Raw genomic sequence first — 16,615 nt, 5'->3', positions numbered from 1 at the left:
AAATGGCACCAGGCCATCTGCTGGTTTAAGACTGCTACTCAGAACATAGCTGACATCCACCATGCTTATATTCACACATGCACATGCTCATAAACAGATTTTAAGAAGTCAAAATCTGATTGCACACTTTGTTGGCCTTTTGTTTTAAACTGCTGTTGATCTCACATTGTATCATCAGGACTCAAAAAGAAAATTCATAAAAGGTGGAGTTATTCAGTACCTCACTTTTGCCTGAAGTTACAAAACACCGTACTTTCTTTCCTTAACTTCGCTTACAGGTCTACTTAGTAGAACTGTATACCTTCACTCTGTGACTAGAATAATAGGTATGTGATCTGGAAATCTGCATTCACATGCAACACTCTAGGTCTAGGTCAACACTCTAGGGTTTGTCTGTCGTTTATATATTTGAAAGGCTGTTTCAAAGCTTTTCAGTGATAGGTTTGTCTTTAAGTTTAAACTTCAGTTTGTAACATTGTTTGGTCTGGGAAAACTGGACCTCTGTCACAAACAATTGCAGTCAACCACACCGGAACCAAGGCCAATAAGAAGTACATTTACAGATTTGCTCCAAATACATTAGAATTGTGTGTTTTGTTTTTGCCATCTCACGTTGAACCTGCACAACTGCGTTTCTCACACGTAGCATACAAACACACCCAAACACGCTGACACTTGCACTCATATGCACTTCCTCCAACAGTGCCACTCCCTTCACTCACTTTAAAAACATATAGAACAAAATAACAAGTGAGTGAAATCTTTACATGATTCCAAACCCCAATAAGACCAACTATGTTGGGTCACATGCTCTAGTTCCACATAACATTTGGAAGTCCTAGATAACCTGCAAACTAATCTTTACTTTCTTTGGTTTGGTTTTTTCACCAAGAAGAAGATTGCAAAACAGTTGATTACAAATGTTATTGCAAATTGAAATCCTATACCCTGTGGTTTTGCTACATTATTAGCGACTTCACTTCATTTTCTTAATTCATTATCACAAAACATGAGCTTCCATGTTACAAACTGCTCCAGAAGCTCCCCTGAAGACAAGCCCTTAGTTTATTTGTTGAGTTCCTGACCTTAATATAATGCATGTGGCGTTGAGAATCACAGATGGTAACTGTTCCATTTTTTTTCAGGTATTTGGTGTGGGAGTTCACCAGGGTTTGTTTAAGTCTGTCCAAAGAAAGGATAGTCTGTTAATATTCCCTCACATCCAGAGCATTAAGCTGACCCAAACTCAGGTATGTATTTAATTGTCTGTGTGTTGGTTTGTGAGGGCCGTACATGGTAGTAAATAGCAGCTCATCATTGGAAACAGCTGATTTCCCCTTTCCTGCCACCCCTGATAAACGAACGTATGCCTACATGCACAAAGAACCTTTTGTGAAAAACACTCGCAGGCCCCTGCTGTCATGAAATTGCTTATGGTGTTTGTGGCTGGCCTGAATAATCTCACAAAACTGTTGCTTCCCTTTTTTCTTGCTTAAAAAAGTAAATGTTTTTTTTGTGCAAATTATGACCGAAAATGGTCCATTTTAAATGATACATGCTTTGTACAATTATTCATTAGTAGTACACATGCCTAAACACAGAAAGACCATGCAAAAGTATTGCTAAGTTTTAAAAGCAGGCCAAGCCACCAAAAGTGTGCTATCTCGCCTACACAACAGGAAGTGGGGTGGCAGTTGCAAATGTCAGTTTGGCCACGTTCACAGAGACTTCAGCTCTAATTATCACCCGCAGCCTTTTCTTCTCTCAATGTATGGTTAGCAAAAACATTCACAACCAATACAGTAAACTTATCTGTAAACTCGCTTCAATTTCATGTCAGTTTTTTTCAGTTTTGTTCTTCATATCACATAAGCTGACATTTTGTTCCACAAAGCTGAACACAAGGCTTGAGGCTGTGTCTGTTTATTGTATTTATAAAGTTACAATAAAGGGATGTGTATGTTAGGAGAAGTAGCAAAGAGGGGCATGGCTGCAAGTGTACATGTTAACAAAACAGCATAGTTAGTTTAACTCATAGAGATATGTGCCTGTTAGATGCTTGAAAAAGAGGAAGCTCAACCATTGGCATTTAATTCAAAACTACATGGAGGAAATGTAAAGCTTAACCCATTTTTAACATAACTGTTTGTTTAACCCTAATTACTGATCAAAAGTAAAATCAATTGTCCTTGTGGTATTTGTAGTATTGGCTGAAAATGCTTAAAGCTAAAGCTTAAAAAAACTTAAGCCGCCACTTTCAGCTTGAGAAAAATACACACATTAAATAACATATACCATACGCCACTTGACTGTTGTATTTATATCTGTTTAGGGGTGAGGGTGGGTTGGGGGTTGATTGTGACATTGCCTAGTCAGTTTTGGGACAGATTGTCAAAGAAAGCAGCATTACAGGATTTTTGGTTTCTATTGGATATGGCTAAAATTAAATTTTTGTAAATGCTTTAGAGAGTTGTACCTTCTATCCAACAACCTGTCACATACAGGGTTTAAAATGTGCACTGAACGTTTACTGTATATAAACTGTGTTAAAAGTTTGCAGGACCTAACAGCCACAAAGCTGTCATCGTTCAGTGGTCTGTGTTTACTGCTCATTTTCATTTGCTCAATAAGTGACATGACCACCCAAAGCTGCTCTGTTGACGTATTGAATTTCTATAATGTGCAGTGCATGGCTAGCACCACTAGAGTTCAGTCTAGTGTGGCATTGCAGTAGCCACTGGCCATGTACGTTTTTGCAGACATTTCTTAATGGGGTTTATTGGTCACATCTATCTTTTAAACCTGTGATTAAATGTTGCCATGTCGTTCTGTTATCCCTTACAGGAAGATGCCTCTAACATCACTATACTGGGTCTACTCCTGGAGTGCAGCTTACCCAAGAGTTTGTTCAACAATCCTCAGGTATTAATACCCTCCACTCATGTTCTAACACTTTCAAATGCTCTGTTATGACAAATTATTTGTCTGACATGTTTTGTCAACCAACGTTTAATTACCAAATGTAATTATAATTACATCTATTCTTTCTCCTTTGTGAAAAAAATCCACAATCTATAAATACTTGAACACGTTTCATCAGCCATTGTTGTCAGTTCTGAAGAAACATATTTTTCAAGCATATTAAGAACGCACAACATCAGAATTCAAACCTTAAATGCAGCCGTGTGGTCCAAAGAAGTGGCTCGCCTTCTGTGTCAAATGGAAAGACAAAGGAAACCGTTTTACCCAGATACTCCACCGCTGTCTTGCAACAACACACATTTTAGTCATTATTATGAATTGCCCTTTGAATTTGAGCAGTCAGGTGATGAGAAGGGGGGGGGGATAGTGTAAACGTTTAGAAATTCACACATACAAAGTAAAAAGGAGGGCATCTAACCATTTCTAATGACAAATGAACATCCACCATTTTAAGTTTGTTCCTACTTTGTCCTGGGTCTTTCTCACGCCTCTTGTCACGCCCGCTCCCAAGTTTTTAGCCTAGCTGGCCTGCTGCTCATACACTGCAGGGCTCATCAATCTGAACGCCTTCTGTTTTCTCCAGATATCCCTGAGGAGGGTGAGATCTCCTGCCAGACTTTTAATTGCTTTCTCAAGAGACTATAATTGACTCGTTGCTCCCAATGCTCATGTGGCGCAGTATACATTACATGATGCCTTAATTATCATCATCATACAAACAGAAATCATCCTTACGATGTATTGCATAAGCGTCCCTGCTATGACCTTTGGTTCCTATCCAAGATCAACACCTTCTCCTCACTTCTCTTTTAAACCTCTTGCTAACAGAATGGAGACCTGGCCTGCGGCTGGTGTCGATAACTACTCACAGATTATATGAGCCTTGTAGGAAGCTAGCAGTAGCCTCGGTTTCAAAGGATTAGGTTTGCTATTGCATCCTTGAGCCACCGTGGCACCAGGCCAGGGCGTCTGTCTACAGGTCGTCAAACGCCGAATCGCCCACTGAGACAAGCCCTGGTCTGCAGGGAGATTTGCACTCAGTCAGTAGCGGTTAGTAAGCTTTATAGTGTGTTACTCACAGGGAGGGCTGGAAGGAGGAGGTGTCACAGCAATGTAAATAATTCATACTTCTCATCCCCATTTATTTTTGTTCCCACGGCTATTTAAACAACCTGTTCATTCATTCATACTTCCAACTATACTTTTATTTGTTTATCTTCGTTTCTGTTCCTACTTACTGAATTTCTTGATTCTCAAATGACTCCTAATTGTTGTCATGCCTCTCCCTCTGTTTGGTGCGTGACTGGTATGCTTTTCCTGTCCTGTCCCAGGGGTCCTGCCTCCAGAGCGAGGAGCAACTCAGTCTGCAGATTAATCTGTCGGCGCGTGGTGACCGCCCCGCTGACCTGGATAAACTCAAGCCTTACGTCATTGAGCACATAGTAGTGCTGCTGGTGGCCCCCGCTGCTGGACAGGCTGCACTAGGTGGGTTGGTTTCACCTGTCTGAACCAGTGTCTGGAGGCAGATTGGTCTTGGGGTTGTAAGAGTGACTTTAAGCCATATAGCTTTAATGTTTACTTCATTTGAAAACTTAAAGACAAAAGGAGAAGATAAGGTTAATGATTCCACTGCTGTGAGAAATTGAATTTTCTTAGGTGTTCAATTATTGTAAATACTTTGATGGTGGTCACTCGCACAGGCTCTGTCTTTGTTGTTGTGAACCAGAACAATACATCTGTCTCCTGTAGCAAGTTTTCTTAATGATTTAAAAATATATAATATATGTATATTGTCAATAGCTGAACATGTAGATTTCAGGATGGATGGTTTATAACTGTACAAATATATTAACCCTGTTATATTGTACACATGTACACTGTTTTATTTGTCCGACTCCTTTGTTTTTGTTTTTTAAACAGGGGATCCAAAAATAGGAATTTATATGTTAAATTCTGGAAGCAAGAAGCTCTATGTAAAGGTACGGTGTTTTTCTTAATTCACTTTATTATGGGTATCATAGACAGCAGATTCTAGCTCTGACAATATGAATTATCTCCCCAGGACATGCAGGTGCTGTCAAAAGTCGAGGCCAGCCTGGAATTTAATCCTGTTCTTCTTACACCAGAAGCGAAAAACTTCACGGAAATGGCTTCTCTCTCCTGCAGAGGTGAATACTAATTACTGATCAAATAATTTCTACTCAATTGATATAAACTCTGACAAGGGCAATTGCATTTGAAATCCAAATAACTTAGTATTTTATGATCAACAAAAGTTGTGTTTCTTGTATCAGGTTCATTGCCAGGCCAAGGAGGGAAATGCACGAGCCATATCAGTTTAAAGATTCTGGGAAACCGGACAACTAACAACTTCCCTGGACTACATCTTGCACACAGGTAACGTTAAGATCAAAGGATGTAGTTGTGTGCAACCCTGGGAATACTCATTTATAATCTCTGTTGTGATGAAGATAAGTCTTTTACAATGAAGTCCTTTCAATGCTTAGGAAGTGTCATTAACATGTGATACTAAATAATATTAATAATGATACAATTATTATTTTGTAAGTTTTAACATAATTTTGTTGTTGCTCTCTGCAGACGGAGCGTGGGCGATTTGTTCAGCCTGTCGCAGGTGAAACTGAAAGATTCCGACCAGGTGGATCTGTGGCTGACAAACTCCCTCCTCCTGCCGCTCACTGTCACCAACGCCAGCCTCTCACAGAAACTGCATGGAGTAATGAAGGTAGGAAGCATACCTGATCACATTTATAGTAAAATTATGATTAAGAAACTTTCTCTTAATGTGTATGCCAAGGGGATTCTGACATATTCACAGTAGTTTAGTTTACTAAGATCTCCATTAGCATTAACAGCAGCTACTCTTCCCGGGGTTTCCATTATTTTATAGCAATATAACACAAGATGGATTACATACATCCATGACATTCATATTCAAAGTACATTACAAGTAAAACAAAAAGATAAACTTACATACATAGTAATCATACCTGTGCACACTTCACTTCACTCTGTTAGAATAAGGATCCCGCCTTCATAACAGGATTTGACCCTAATGTCTCTGCTGCCCCCTGTCTGTCAGGTGATGAACTTCAGTGGTCCAGTGACAGTTCCCCAAGGCTGCTGGCGGATTCTGTCCCTCCAGCTGCTCAACAGGGCGTTGCCCAGCAACCAGCTATCCAGCCTGAGCCTGGATACCAGCCTGGGCAAATCTCTACACGTTCCGCTTTACTTTCACTCTTCTCCTTTCAAGGTGAAGTACCAGCTCTAGTGGAGGGTTAGTAGTGTAGTGAGTTGGGTTGGGGATCAGTATTAACAGATGTGGTAATGGATGATGTATTTGTCGGCAGGGGGAGGTGGTGTTTGAGGCGGAGCGAGAGTGTGGACGACCGTGCCCAGTCCGACTGTCTGAAACAGGTGAGACTTGGCTTCTAATTAACCCTGTGTGTGGGGAAAAAAATTCTTAATTTTATTGTGCTGTCAGTTTAACGCGTTATTAACGGGATATTAAAGATCTACATTGTGGGCTATTTGCACTGAATTGCAAATTATGATATTTTAGAAGAAATACACTGAATTACAAGGGTGTAGAGAATGGGTGTGATAAGAGCATTAAAATTAGAAAAAATAATGGGACAAAAAGAAATCAAGGGACATATAGGCTAGAATAGATAAAAATGCGATTAATCGCGAGTTAACTATGACATTAATGCGATTAATCGCGATTAAATATTTTAATTGTTTGACAGCACTAATATGTATGTATGTAGTATATACATATATATATTTCTCTATTGTCCCATCAGGTCGCTCAGATTGGCAGCGTTCCCTCCTCCCAGACTTTTTCGCCACGTCTTGGGCGACAGACAGCAAACTGTCTGCTGAGCTCTGCTCTCGGTGGCAGACCAACAAAGACAAACTGCCATGCAGGTCGGTCTTAAATACAATGCACAGCTTTCCTATTCATGCAATAGTTTGTTTTTTGATCCATCATTACACATCATCAATCATGCCAATCCATTTGTCTTTTCAGGTGGCCCAGACTACCTGTAGAGACATCCTTTCCTCTGGACTTTGGTGCTACACCTGTCAATGAAAGCAAGGTGGGCAACACTTAATACTCCTCACTAAAATGGAGTATAAATATTTTTTTAGCTTGACTTGATAACGTCAGATGTCTGTGCAGAAAAATAAGAAGCATTTGTTTGTATTTGTTTCAGGTGAGGACATTCATGCTGAAGAATCCTTCCTCTTCGGTGGTTTCTGTAGAGATTCGTCTCCTCTCCCTGTACCCTGCCCCCCTGGAGGCTCTGGACATCCTAACAAAATGGTACGCTGTCAAGAGTATATGTTTGATATTGTATGAAATTATTCAAATGCACTTGTTTTGTGCCTATACTTTGTGCCTCTACTCTTGCTCCAGCATATCCCTTCTAGTGATACAGTTTTCTTCTGTTTTGATCTGCAGGTTTAATATCAGCCCCCTAGCTGTCAACATCAGCACTACAGAGTTTTCTCTGCTGGCTTCTCCCTCAAAGGTAAATCCAGAGAACGGTCCTGGGAAATGAAGTTGGGATACGGTTTATCTTTCAGTACATTTTCCTTTTTTTGCCTGCAACATGTAAAAGTCATCTAACTTTATTGTGTTCAGGTGGGTGAGAATATGGAGGACATAATGGGAGAGGGTGTCTTGCGTCTGCTGCTGCAGCCCTGGGAGGCCAGAGAAGTCGCAGTGGTCTTTACTCCCTCTGAACAAAAACCCACCACTACTATTCTCATTATCAGGTACTGATTCATATTAGCAGTTAGTTAATGTATTTCCAAAGTGTTTACATAGGTTTCATAGTGACGGAGAGAAATTCAAATCCATAAGAACATGTATTTTGTTTTCAGGTTCCTTTTGTTATTGGATCATGTTTTTATTAAGCTTGTTGAGTACAAAGTCAGTTCTGGTAAAACTTAAATCTTTGTCTTTTTAACGGTTTCAGGAACAACCTTACGGTGTTTGACATGATGATGGTGCAGGGCCACGGGGCCAAAGAGCTGCTCAGAGTGGGAGGCAAACTGCCCGGTCCAGGAGCCTCTCTGCGCTTCAATGTTCCTCAGTCAACTCTGATGGAGTGTCGTGATGGTGTGATTCATGTTTATTATCCCTACTTGAAGGTTCAGTAATATAGTTTAGTGGTACATTTTTAATTTGAACAGATAAACAAACTAGTGAATAAACATTTCTGCTTGTCACTCGTAGGCCTGCGCAACAACAAGCCGCTTTTCGCCATCAGAAAGAGTTTCAAGGTGGAGAATGCAGGAGAGCTTCCTCTGACTGTTCTGTCAATGAACATAAATGGATATAAGTGTCAGGGGTTCGGCTTTGAGGTCTTGCAGTGTCGGCCCTTCAGCCTCGACCACAACACCTCCTCTGAGATCACAATTGCGTGAGTGGAATTTTATCCTACATTTATTAGGTTTTATCAGTATTTGGATTTTTTAAACAATGTTGCCATGTAACTTTATTATTGCTGCATATAAGTAAGTTAAAATGGATGTTTTTTCTCTGTGGCCATGCCCACATCTGCTTATTAATTTTTAACTTTCTCTTTTCCTCTATTGCAGTACGTTCTAATTATACCCAAATGATAACTTCCTCTTTCTTTCTAACTTCCTCTTCCTGTCTGTCCTTTGCAGATTATCCGTCCATTTGTTCTGTGTCTCACTGTGTGTACCTGTGTGTGTGTCCTCAGGTTCACCCCAGACTTCACCTCGTCCTGGGTGATCCGGGACCTCACCCTGGTGACATCACGCGGCACCTCGTTCCCTTTCACCCTCAATGTGACGCTGCCCCACCACATGCTGCCGCTCTGCGCCCAAGTGGTGCCTGGCCCCAGCTGGGAGGAAACTTTCTGGGTGGTCACACTCATTTTCACATGGTTAGTACCTTTTAATCAATAGTTAGATCATGATGTGATTTATCAAGGAGCCTGCAAAAGAAAGGATGCCATGGATGTTATTTACTTAGTGTAGTTACACTTTGATGAGAGAAAATAAATGCATAATAAGATTCCCAGTTATAAGGCATCATTTGTTTTTCGCCGTTATCGCATCAGTAACAATATCTGCTATATGTTTGTGTTTCAGTTTCTCCCTGTTTGGTGTGTGTCTGATGGCCTTCCATCAGGCTCAGTATATCCTGACTGAGTTCTCTACACCCAGCATCAGGGCAAACCACAACTCTGTCCTGTCCCGGGATAACGGCACCGTCAATAATATTACACCAAATGGAGTAACGTGAGTTTAGTGTTTTTAAAAAAGACGTGAAAGACAAATGCTATAATATTTCATATTGTCATATGTGTCTTGTTTGTGCAGTAAACCAAAGGGCAGTTGTAAGAGCTATGTGGACACGGGACACCCCTCAGACAAAGGCAAGGGGCGTGGCTCTCCAGCCTTGGCCAACAGCCCTGCCCCGCGTCCTCAAACCTCAAAGAAAGGCACGACAATAGCTCCCTCCCAACCACAGAAGAAACACAAGGTTTCTCTCTATTACACCAAATACAAGTCCAGCTTGTCACCAGCAGCAGCGATGGATGAAGAGCCTGAAGACTTGACACAGGACGCTCCCCTCACCCCGGACTCCGATGTCTGCAACAACAACCAACCAGCTTTTACCATTGAGCTGGAGAAAAAGACGTTGGGAGACTTTAAGGAAGTCCCCCACTGCACAATAGAAGATAGAGTCCCAGCAGCAGTTATGTTTCCTATGGAAATGCCTGCTGGTTTCCCAGACAACGTCACATTGGGTCCAGGACCTAGACCGGGCCTGTTGGTGTGCAGTCCTGTACAGAAGAGCAGCACTGAGCACTATGCAGAGAAGATCAACTCTGAGAAAAGGGATGGTTCTGAAATGGAGGTAAGAAAGAGCTGAAATTGACCATGACAACACCTATTCAAATACATGTTAAGTATTTTTTTCATTTGATTCAGGCACTTTGCAAAGCATATAATGGCTTCCAATTTTTAAAAAAAAACGTTTTCTCTCCAGCTGAGAGAAGACGGCAAAGACCAAAAAAAGAAAGCACAGAGTGCAGAGACTGGCCCTGCATTAGGAAATAAGGGAAAGAGGAGTCGCAGAAAGACAGAAAATGTCTCCAGGTAGACCTCATCTATATTTATACTACATACTTTCACCTCTATTTTCATCCATGCATCAGGTTACTTTTAGTCTGTTACTCCATAGTACAATAACATGATATGTGTCTGATTGTCTATCTGATTTCTGCCGTAGTCCTCCTGAGCACAATGTTGTGGTGATGCCAGAAAGGGAGAAAGAACCTGAATGGAAAACAGCAGAGCGTAACATCAGTGCACCGCGCAACAGGAACCGCTGCTGTAACGGCTCCAAGTCCGACGCACCAAAGCCTGAACGCAGGGAAGAGAGCGCCCTCAAACAGAACGGTGACCTGCCACACTTCTCTGCAGTTTAACTTACTCAACATAAAAAAAACCCATCTCTTGATTTTAATCTCTCTGGCCTGTTATATGTCCAGCAGGCGTGTGTCCGGCCCGCACTCGACGGAAGTGTCCCACGGAGCGACGCTGCGGTGGAGTGTGTGAGTCTGGCTCAGACTCCGGCAGCTCATCAGGCAGCGTGAGGGCCAGCAGGGGGAGCTGGGGCAGCTGGAGCAGCGCCAGCAGCATAGAGGGAGACAAAGACCCCCGAACACATGCACACTGCACTACCTCATCTAGAAAAAGTAAGAAGCATTTGAACACTGCCTTATTTAAGCAGAGCTATTCAAATACTATTATAGACTGTAGAGAAATTGCACTATTTTGACATTTGACTGATTTATTTTAATTTTTTTACAGGGGAATCCATTCAGTCCGCCGTCTACCCAGTGGAGCGAGACTGCTACCAGAACATGAATACAAACTACAAGGCTCACAGGTACCTCAAGACACACACAGGAAACAATAAGTGGCTCTTATGATTGTGCCTCCATAGAAAGAAATATGCTTCATTTTTGTAATATTTGGTATGGGTTGTCGGCAAAAGATGAGTTCTAGTTTGTATGTTAATTTAATTAATTTAATTTCAAAATTTGGTTTTAAAAATGAAATGCATTTCATATGTGGGTTGTACTGATTGCACTTTTCTAATTTATTAAATTGTGTTATTCTAGGTCTTGTTTGTGTTTTTGTTACAAGTTTTTGTTTGACTAACCTTTGCCTTTTCTCTCTTTAGCACCAACAGCTTGTACCGTAACGACTATAGCCAAAGTCCAGATCCCACAGCGCCCGGCTTCGCCCCGAGTTTTGCTGCTGTAGCTGCAAGAGTGGAAAGGAACACAGGTAAAGACATTCATAGTAAATACACACTTGCTGTTTACACCTGGCCAAGTGTTCAACATAAAGGACGTTTGTATTATCCATGATTTGTAATGGAGAGTTGTTGTGTGGCCCCTTCCATCAGACCTGACAGGTCAGTATTTGCCTGAAGAGACGTGGTCGGCTCCATCCATTCCTCTCACCAATGAGTTCAGATACAACACCACCGAAGCTTTGCCCTACATACCTCAGCCACCAACCACCGCCTCGTACAATGGGTATGTGTTTGTTTAAATAAAGGAGTAACCAAAGTTTTTATAATAACAATGAATCAATTGAGGTGAAAGGGCTCACTAATAATGACACATTCAGCAGACACAAAGTGAATGATGTGCTGATAAGGAAAGTTGGATATTTCTGAAACAATATGACTGAAATAGAGCTTTTAAAAAAGTGAACTATGGACTTAAATCTGTCAAAAGTATGACTCTAAATGAATGCTAACGTTTTGTTTCCTGGATATGCTAGCACTAGCCAAAACATTGTGTAAGGCCTTCTCTGTAATTGTCAGCTTTACGGCCTCCACACACATCCTGCGTCTACCTCTGGAGCGCGTCGCGTTCCGTTACGGCTGCCTCTCTCGGACTTTTCTCGGCCACACATGGAACGTCTCAGCAGCTGCTGCTCTAAAAGCCCTATCTTTCTACATATAGTTTTCATAGATAATTCCCATTAAAAATGAAGTTCTTTCATGTCATTTATGATGCATATGATTTATATTGAGTCTAATATTGAGTCTGGACAGTAATCCGTGCTCCCCATTGCCTTTTTTTTTTGCCACATTTTCGCTTGTTGGAAGTTTTATTTTGAAAGGGACACACCAGGAAATGGCGAAACAACAGCGAAAGCTGCCGGTATGAAGTCAATATGACTCCCAGCAGAGTATTTCTCTATCAGTCAAAGCAGAGAGACCAGAGAGAGACGCGCAGCTCTCAGAAAAAAATAGGCGAGCCTCCTGAGGTGAAGGGGAGCGTCGCTGCAGACGTTCCTCCGACGGGCATCAGCAGTGTGGCCGCTCTAGGTTGATTACATGGTCGGTGAAAAAAAGTTAGACGCAGACACGCAGTAGAGGTAGGATGTCTGTGGAGGCTGTTACAGGGGTTTTAGTGCCTCCAAATGCGCCCCAAAAAAAAATATATTGCCTAAGTTCAGTTATTGTATTCAACGCATCACAGGGAGAGAATGAGTTAGTGTCCTTTTGTGACTAAATGAAAATAAACTGTAGATCTGTCCCAGTTTGGTAACTGATACAGGTTTACATATTGAATATTTATATCCCCAGTGCTGCAGTAAAATATTTTATCTGTCCCTGTTAAAACCGATGGATCAAATGTTTCCTTGTTTCCTACAGGTTTACGTGGACTAGTGCCAACAGCCATTGCAACAATCCCTACACCTATCGTGAGGAAGGCAGCTACATAGGTACAAAGATCATGACTCTGCACTATATTTAAATGTAATAAAAAAAATTATTGACTCTGCTTCCTCAATATTTCTTGGAATCAAATTAAGCATTTGTTTGATCTCATCAACTCGTAGGTAATGGAACATTTCCAGGCGGTTTTCCCGCTCAGGAGAGCCAGAACGCACACGGCAGCCAAGCGTGCTGGAGCGAGGAGCAGCCTCAGGAATCACCCTCCACCTGGGACACTGCAGCAGCCTGTGTGGGCAGCAAGGTGAGGAGATAGTCAATTTAAATGTTATCCATCAGAGTCTGGATTACCTTTAGAGCTATTCTTGTACATTTGCATTAAATTATTTTCATTATCTACTACATCTGCAGATTTATTTTTCCCGGATAATCGTCTATAAAAAACCTGTTTAATTTTCTAGAGCAAAACATATATATGAAATATATAAGTACAGGATTTGATCAAAGTGAACTAAAATCATGATGGAGAAACAGTGTGAAATAGCACTAACTAAAACCATTGCATTTAAATAAATGGGAAATGATGAGGAATTACAGACACACACTGACACCAAAGACACCACTTACTGCTATGTTGGGACATATACAGGAAGTTATCATCTCTTATACACCTTCATCACTGTCTGAGCAGAAATGAGGAAACGAGCATCTGCTTTAATGGACTCTTCCTAAATGACAGTGGGATATAAGCTTCTCTTTTGTTTGCTGCTTCTCCATTTTGCAGTGATGCGTTCAGTTTTTCATAAAATAAATCTTAGGCTGAGATTATTACTAGTTATTTTGTTTAACAGTGATACAGTTTCTGTGTATTTTCACTCATGCAAAAATAAATAAATGTCCCACAATTTTGATTCTCTTTTAGTTTTATATATTTTTGCTGCTTTAATTTAGCCTGGAAATCCAGACCCTGATATCTTGAACGATAGAGGGTCTGGCGACGATCAACAGTAATTTCCAACTCAAGGGGCGGCTCCTACTCGTGCATTTCAAATGCCACTGCACGCAGTTGGATAGCACTACAGCCAATCAGAGCGATGCACAAGGCGACGTAAGCCCCTTTCGTTTAGCGAACAGCTGTTAAACTGTTAAATTAAACGTTTGCCGTTGTCGGTCGGCAAAATAGAACATTCCACTTACTTGCTAATGAAAGATTTGAGTGCCGTCGAGGCCAAAGCAGTCTCAAACTCACACAACATATCCGCATCCATCTCTGATGTTTACTATCACGGCTTCGACGTCGCATGCACGTCACTGTCGTCATCCGGTTACGTCCTCCCCAGAGTACCATTATAAGGGGCTCTGGCGCGCCCGCCAGATTTCTGGTTTTCTTGATAAGCTTCAACGGAGCGTGTCCAGACCAACACGCGCAGCAAATTTAATTTGCCAGCGCCTAGTGGCAGGTCTGGGAATGCCAGGCTAGCTTTAATTGCATTTTTATTAAGATTTTTATCAATAATTTATTTTCCACCGTTTTTTTTAAAAAGTATAACCCCTGAACAAATTTGTCAATAATTGACGAGGAACTTTTAAGTATTTCTCTCTTAGTTTTTCTTGTTGTATTTAATGTAATTTTAAACACATTTTTGTAGTATTTTTTTGCCTTTCGAGAGTGTGACAGTGAAATAATAGATCAGAAAGAGTAGAGGCAGCAGGGGAGGTTGTGGTTTTTGTGCGCAGCAAGCTTTATAAATGAGGCCCCAGCTACTGTGGCTCAGAAGAAGTGACTAATAGTATATCTCTCTCTTTTTGTTGCAGCCATACTTCTCTGGGACCCGCAGCCTGTCCCCCATGTCCAGTTTATTTGGATCCATCTGGACGCCACAGAGCCACTTCCAGCCTGAGCGATCGGCCCCCATGTCCCCGGTGTCCCCCATCACTCCGCCCCACTCCCCCTTCACCAGGGAGCCAGAGGTGCGGTGTGCCCCCATCCAGTACTCCAGCTTCAACCCCTTCGGCCCGCATATGAACCTGGACATATGGAACTCTTCCTCCAACCGCAGCTCCAACTCACAACTCTCTAACGACTCCGGCTACTGTGGAGATGTTTAAACATACAAAGCATAACGGCAGACCTTAAACAAAGAATTGCAAACATATAAAACAAAATGTAAAAGAAAGGAAATAAAAATGAATGTTCTTTTATCATTAATGGGGAAAATGTGAATATTCCTTTTCTTTTACGTTCCCATTTTCAAATGTTAAATGTTGTGAAAGGTTAAGCATTTGTTGTATATTTTTCTAGATGTTTTGCAGTTTTGATCATAGAAAATAAAAAAAAAAGGTTTTGTACTTGACGTCAGTCTCTCTTTATTAACGTATTGTATCTTCTGATTTTGAAGCTATCTTTATTTGTCTGTGTTGGCCCACAAATCCAGTCATCATTTAAGTTTCACCTTCTGCTTTAATCTCCACAGTACACAGGCCTTAAGGTGAAACACATTAGGCTTAAGTTTGCTTGCTGAGCTATTATTTTCTGGAAGCAGCATCAAATACCAAACGCTGATAACCAGCACCTGCCATTGTCAGTGCATTAATGTGAAGTCCAAAAACTTTATTTGAAATTTGATTACCTACAAAAATCCCTCTGCCTTGGTGTTTAGCAAAAAGTTGTTTCAACTGATACAAAAAGGATTTGGTGCAACATGCTACAAAATCATGGGATCTTACATTTGTTTTGATTCGGTCATAAACCACACTCACCAAATACTCTTTTTAAACTTTCCAAAACTAAATTAGGAAGACTTCCCAATATCGTACAAAAAAAGCTATGATTGCAAACTCCAGGCTTCTATGTTCACCGATGTTGTGAAATAGATGGTTGTCAAGTTCCACTTTTTATGTCCACAACAATTTAATAAAAGATTTGGTCTAGAAAATAAGTTAAAATCCTATTCTGTACATACTGACAGACCGGTCTAATGCAACAAAATGTATAAATATAAATCCTAAGCATGTACATCTAGTTACACCCCGAGTATTTCAAATGTAACTTCATTTGTATGACACTGACAAAGTTTCAAGTGTTTTTTTAAACTAAAAGCAAATAGGATCCAAAATATAGGATGTAAAAGAAAATACAATCAGTTTGAATTATTTAAATTTTTAAATTGCTCCTAGCTCTCATCGGACAAGAGTTGTTTTACGCTGTGGACAGGTCACAGGTGTTTCTCAGGGCTAAAACATGCAAACAGTTGGAGTCTTACAGATGCATCTCTATCTGTGAAGCTAGTAGTGTATTTCACACAGAGAGAATAAATAGTAAATTCAGATAAAGTATAAACTAGGGCCCAATTAGTTGTATGGCAACCTGACAGAAAAAAGGGCATCGCTCTGTTGCAGTTGCTGATCCACTTGAACCACTTCCTTCCTCCTTTCACTAATCCCAAAACACTGCATGGAAACTGTTTTTTTTTGTCACTCTACTTCCTAATGTGACAAGATAAATGAGACACGGGGAAATCATTTTCAGACTAGAGAAGTGATACTGTACATAAAATGTATAAATTAAGTCATTTCATCTTCTCTCGTGCCATGACTGTGCCAAAGGAGGAAACAAATTTCATTTTGAGACGCATCAAGGTATTTTATTTCATTTCTTACTTTATTTTTAGTCCTTTGTCCTGCTCTATGGAAAGCAGAGTGTGCTGCTTGAGGTTTACTGATTGAAAATAATTAGCTGCTTAATTTGAAAAAAAAATCTTACAATTAATATATATTTTAAGTTACAGAACTTGCTCATTTAAATTGGTTTAACATAATTTTCAAATCCATTTGAAATGCCAATAATTCATAATT

At 40.7% G+C, this 16,615-nt stretch overlaps 1 protein-coding gene across 2 annotated transcripts in view; it reads left to right on the top strand.

Moving 5' to 3' along the window:
- tmem131l (transmembrane 131 like) overlaps nucleotides 1-15,102 on the top strand; it is a 28,150-nt gene extending 13,048 nt beyond the window's left edge. Inside the window, exons 7-34 of one of the 2 annotated variants that reach the window (XM_080029189.1) lie at nucleotides 1,146-1,250; nucleotides 2,845-2,922; nucleotides 4,314-4,467; nucleotides 4,903-4,961; nucleotides 5,045-5,150; nucleotides 5,277-5,379; nucleotides 5,584-5,728; nucleotides 6,086-6,256; nucleotides 6,354-6,420; nucleotides 6,810-6,933; nucleotides 7,037-7,106; nucleotides 7,224-7,333; nucleotides 7,472-7,541; nucleotides 7,655-7,788; nucleotides 7,992-8,134; nucleotides 8,252-8,438; nucleotides 8,745-8,930; nucleotides 9,139-9,288; nucleotides 9,370-9,910; nucleotides 10,043-10,152; nucleotides 10,286-10,455; nucleotides 10,551-10,754; nucleotides 10,870-10,948; nucleotides 11,246-11,352; nucleotides 11,474-11,606; nucleotides 12,740-12,810; nucleotides 12,928-13,064; nucleotides 14,576-15,102. In XM_080029189.1, coding sequence (XP_079885315.1) covers nucleotides 1,146-1,250; nucleotides 2,845-2,922; nucleotides 4,314-4,467; nucleotides 4,903-4,961; nucleotides 5,045-5,150; nucleotides 5,277-5,379; nucleotides 5,584-5,728; nucleotides 6,086-6,256; nucleotides 6,354-6,420; nucleotides 6,810-6,933; nucleotides 7,037-7,106; nucleotides 7,224-7,333; nucleotides 7,472-7,541; nucleotides 7,655-7,788; nucleotides 7,992-8,134; nucleotides 8,252-8,438; nucleotides 8,745-8,930; nucleotides 9,139-9,288; nucleotides 9,370-9,910; nucleotides 10,043-10,152; nucleotides 10,286-10,455; nucleotides 10,551-10,754; nucleotides 10,870-10,948; nucleotides 11,246-11,352; nucleotides 11,474-11,606; nucleotides 12,740-12,810; nucleotides 12,928-13,064; nucleotides 14,576-14,869 — 4,008 coding nt within the window. In that variant the 3' untranslated portion in view covers nucleotides 14,870-15,102. Of the gene's footprint in view, nucleotides 1-1,145; nucleotides 1,251-2,844; nucleotides 2,923-4,313; nucleotides 4,468-4,902; nucleotides 4,962-5,044; nucleotides 5,151-5,276; nucleotides 5,380-5,583; nucleotides 5,729-6,085; nucleotides 6,257-6,353; nucleotides 6,421-6,809; nucleotides 6,934-7,036; nucleotides 7,107-7,223; nucleotides 7,334-7,471; nucleotides 7,542-7,654; nucleotides 7,789-7,991; nucleotides 8,135-8,251; nucleotides 8,439-8,744; nucleotides 8,931-9,138; nucleotides 9,289-9,369; nucleotides 9,911-10,042; nucleotides 10,153-10,285; nucleotides 10,456-10,547; nucleotides 10,755-10,869; nucleotides 10,949-11,245; nucleotides 11,353-11,473; nucleotides 11,607-12,739; nucleotides 12,811-12,927; nucleotides 13,065-14,575 lie in introns of both variants that reach the window. The other variant, XM_080029188.1, reaches the window with a different exon arrangement.
- Nucleotides 15,103-16,615: the final 1,513 nt, after the last annotated feature.

Source organism: Ammodytes marinus (assembly GCF_949987685.1).
Source record: "Ammodytes marinus genome assembly, chromosome: 6".
NCBI lineage: Eukaryota > Metazoa > Chordata > Actinopteri > Uranoscopiformes > Ammodytidae > Ammodytes > Ammodytes marinus.
The sequence above is the reverse complement of the archived record's forward strand: the minus strand, read 5'-3'. Positions and strand labels throughout refer to the sequence as shown.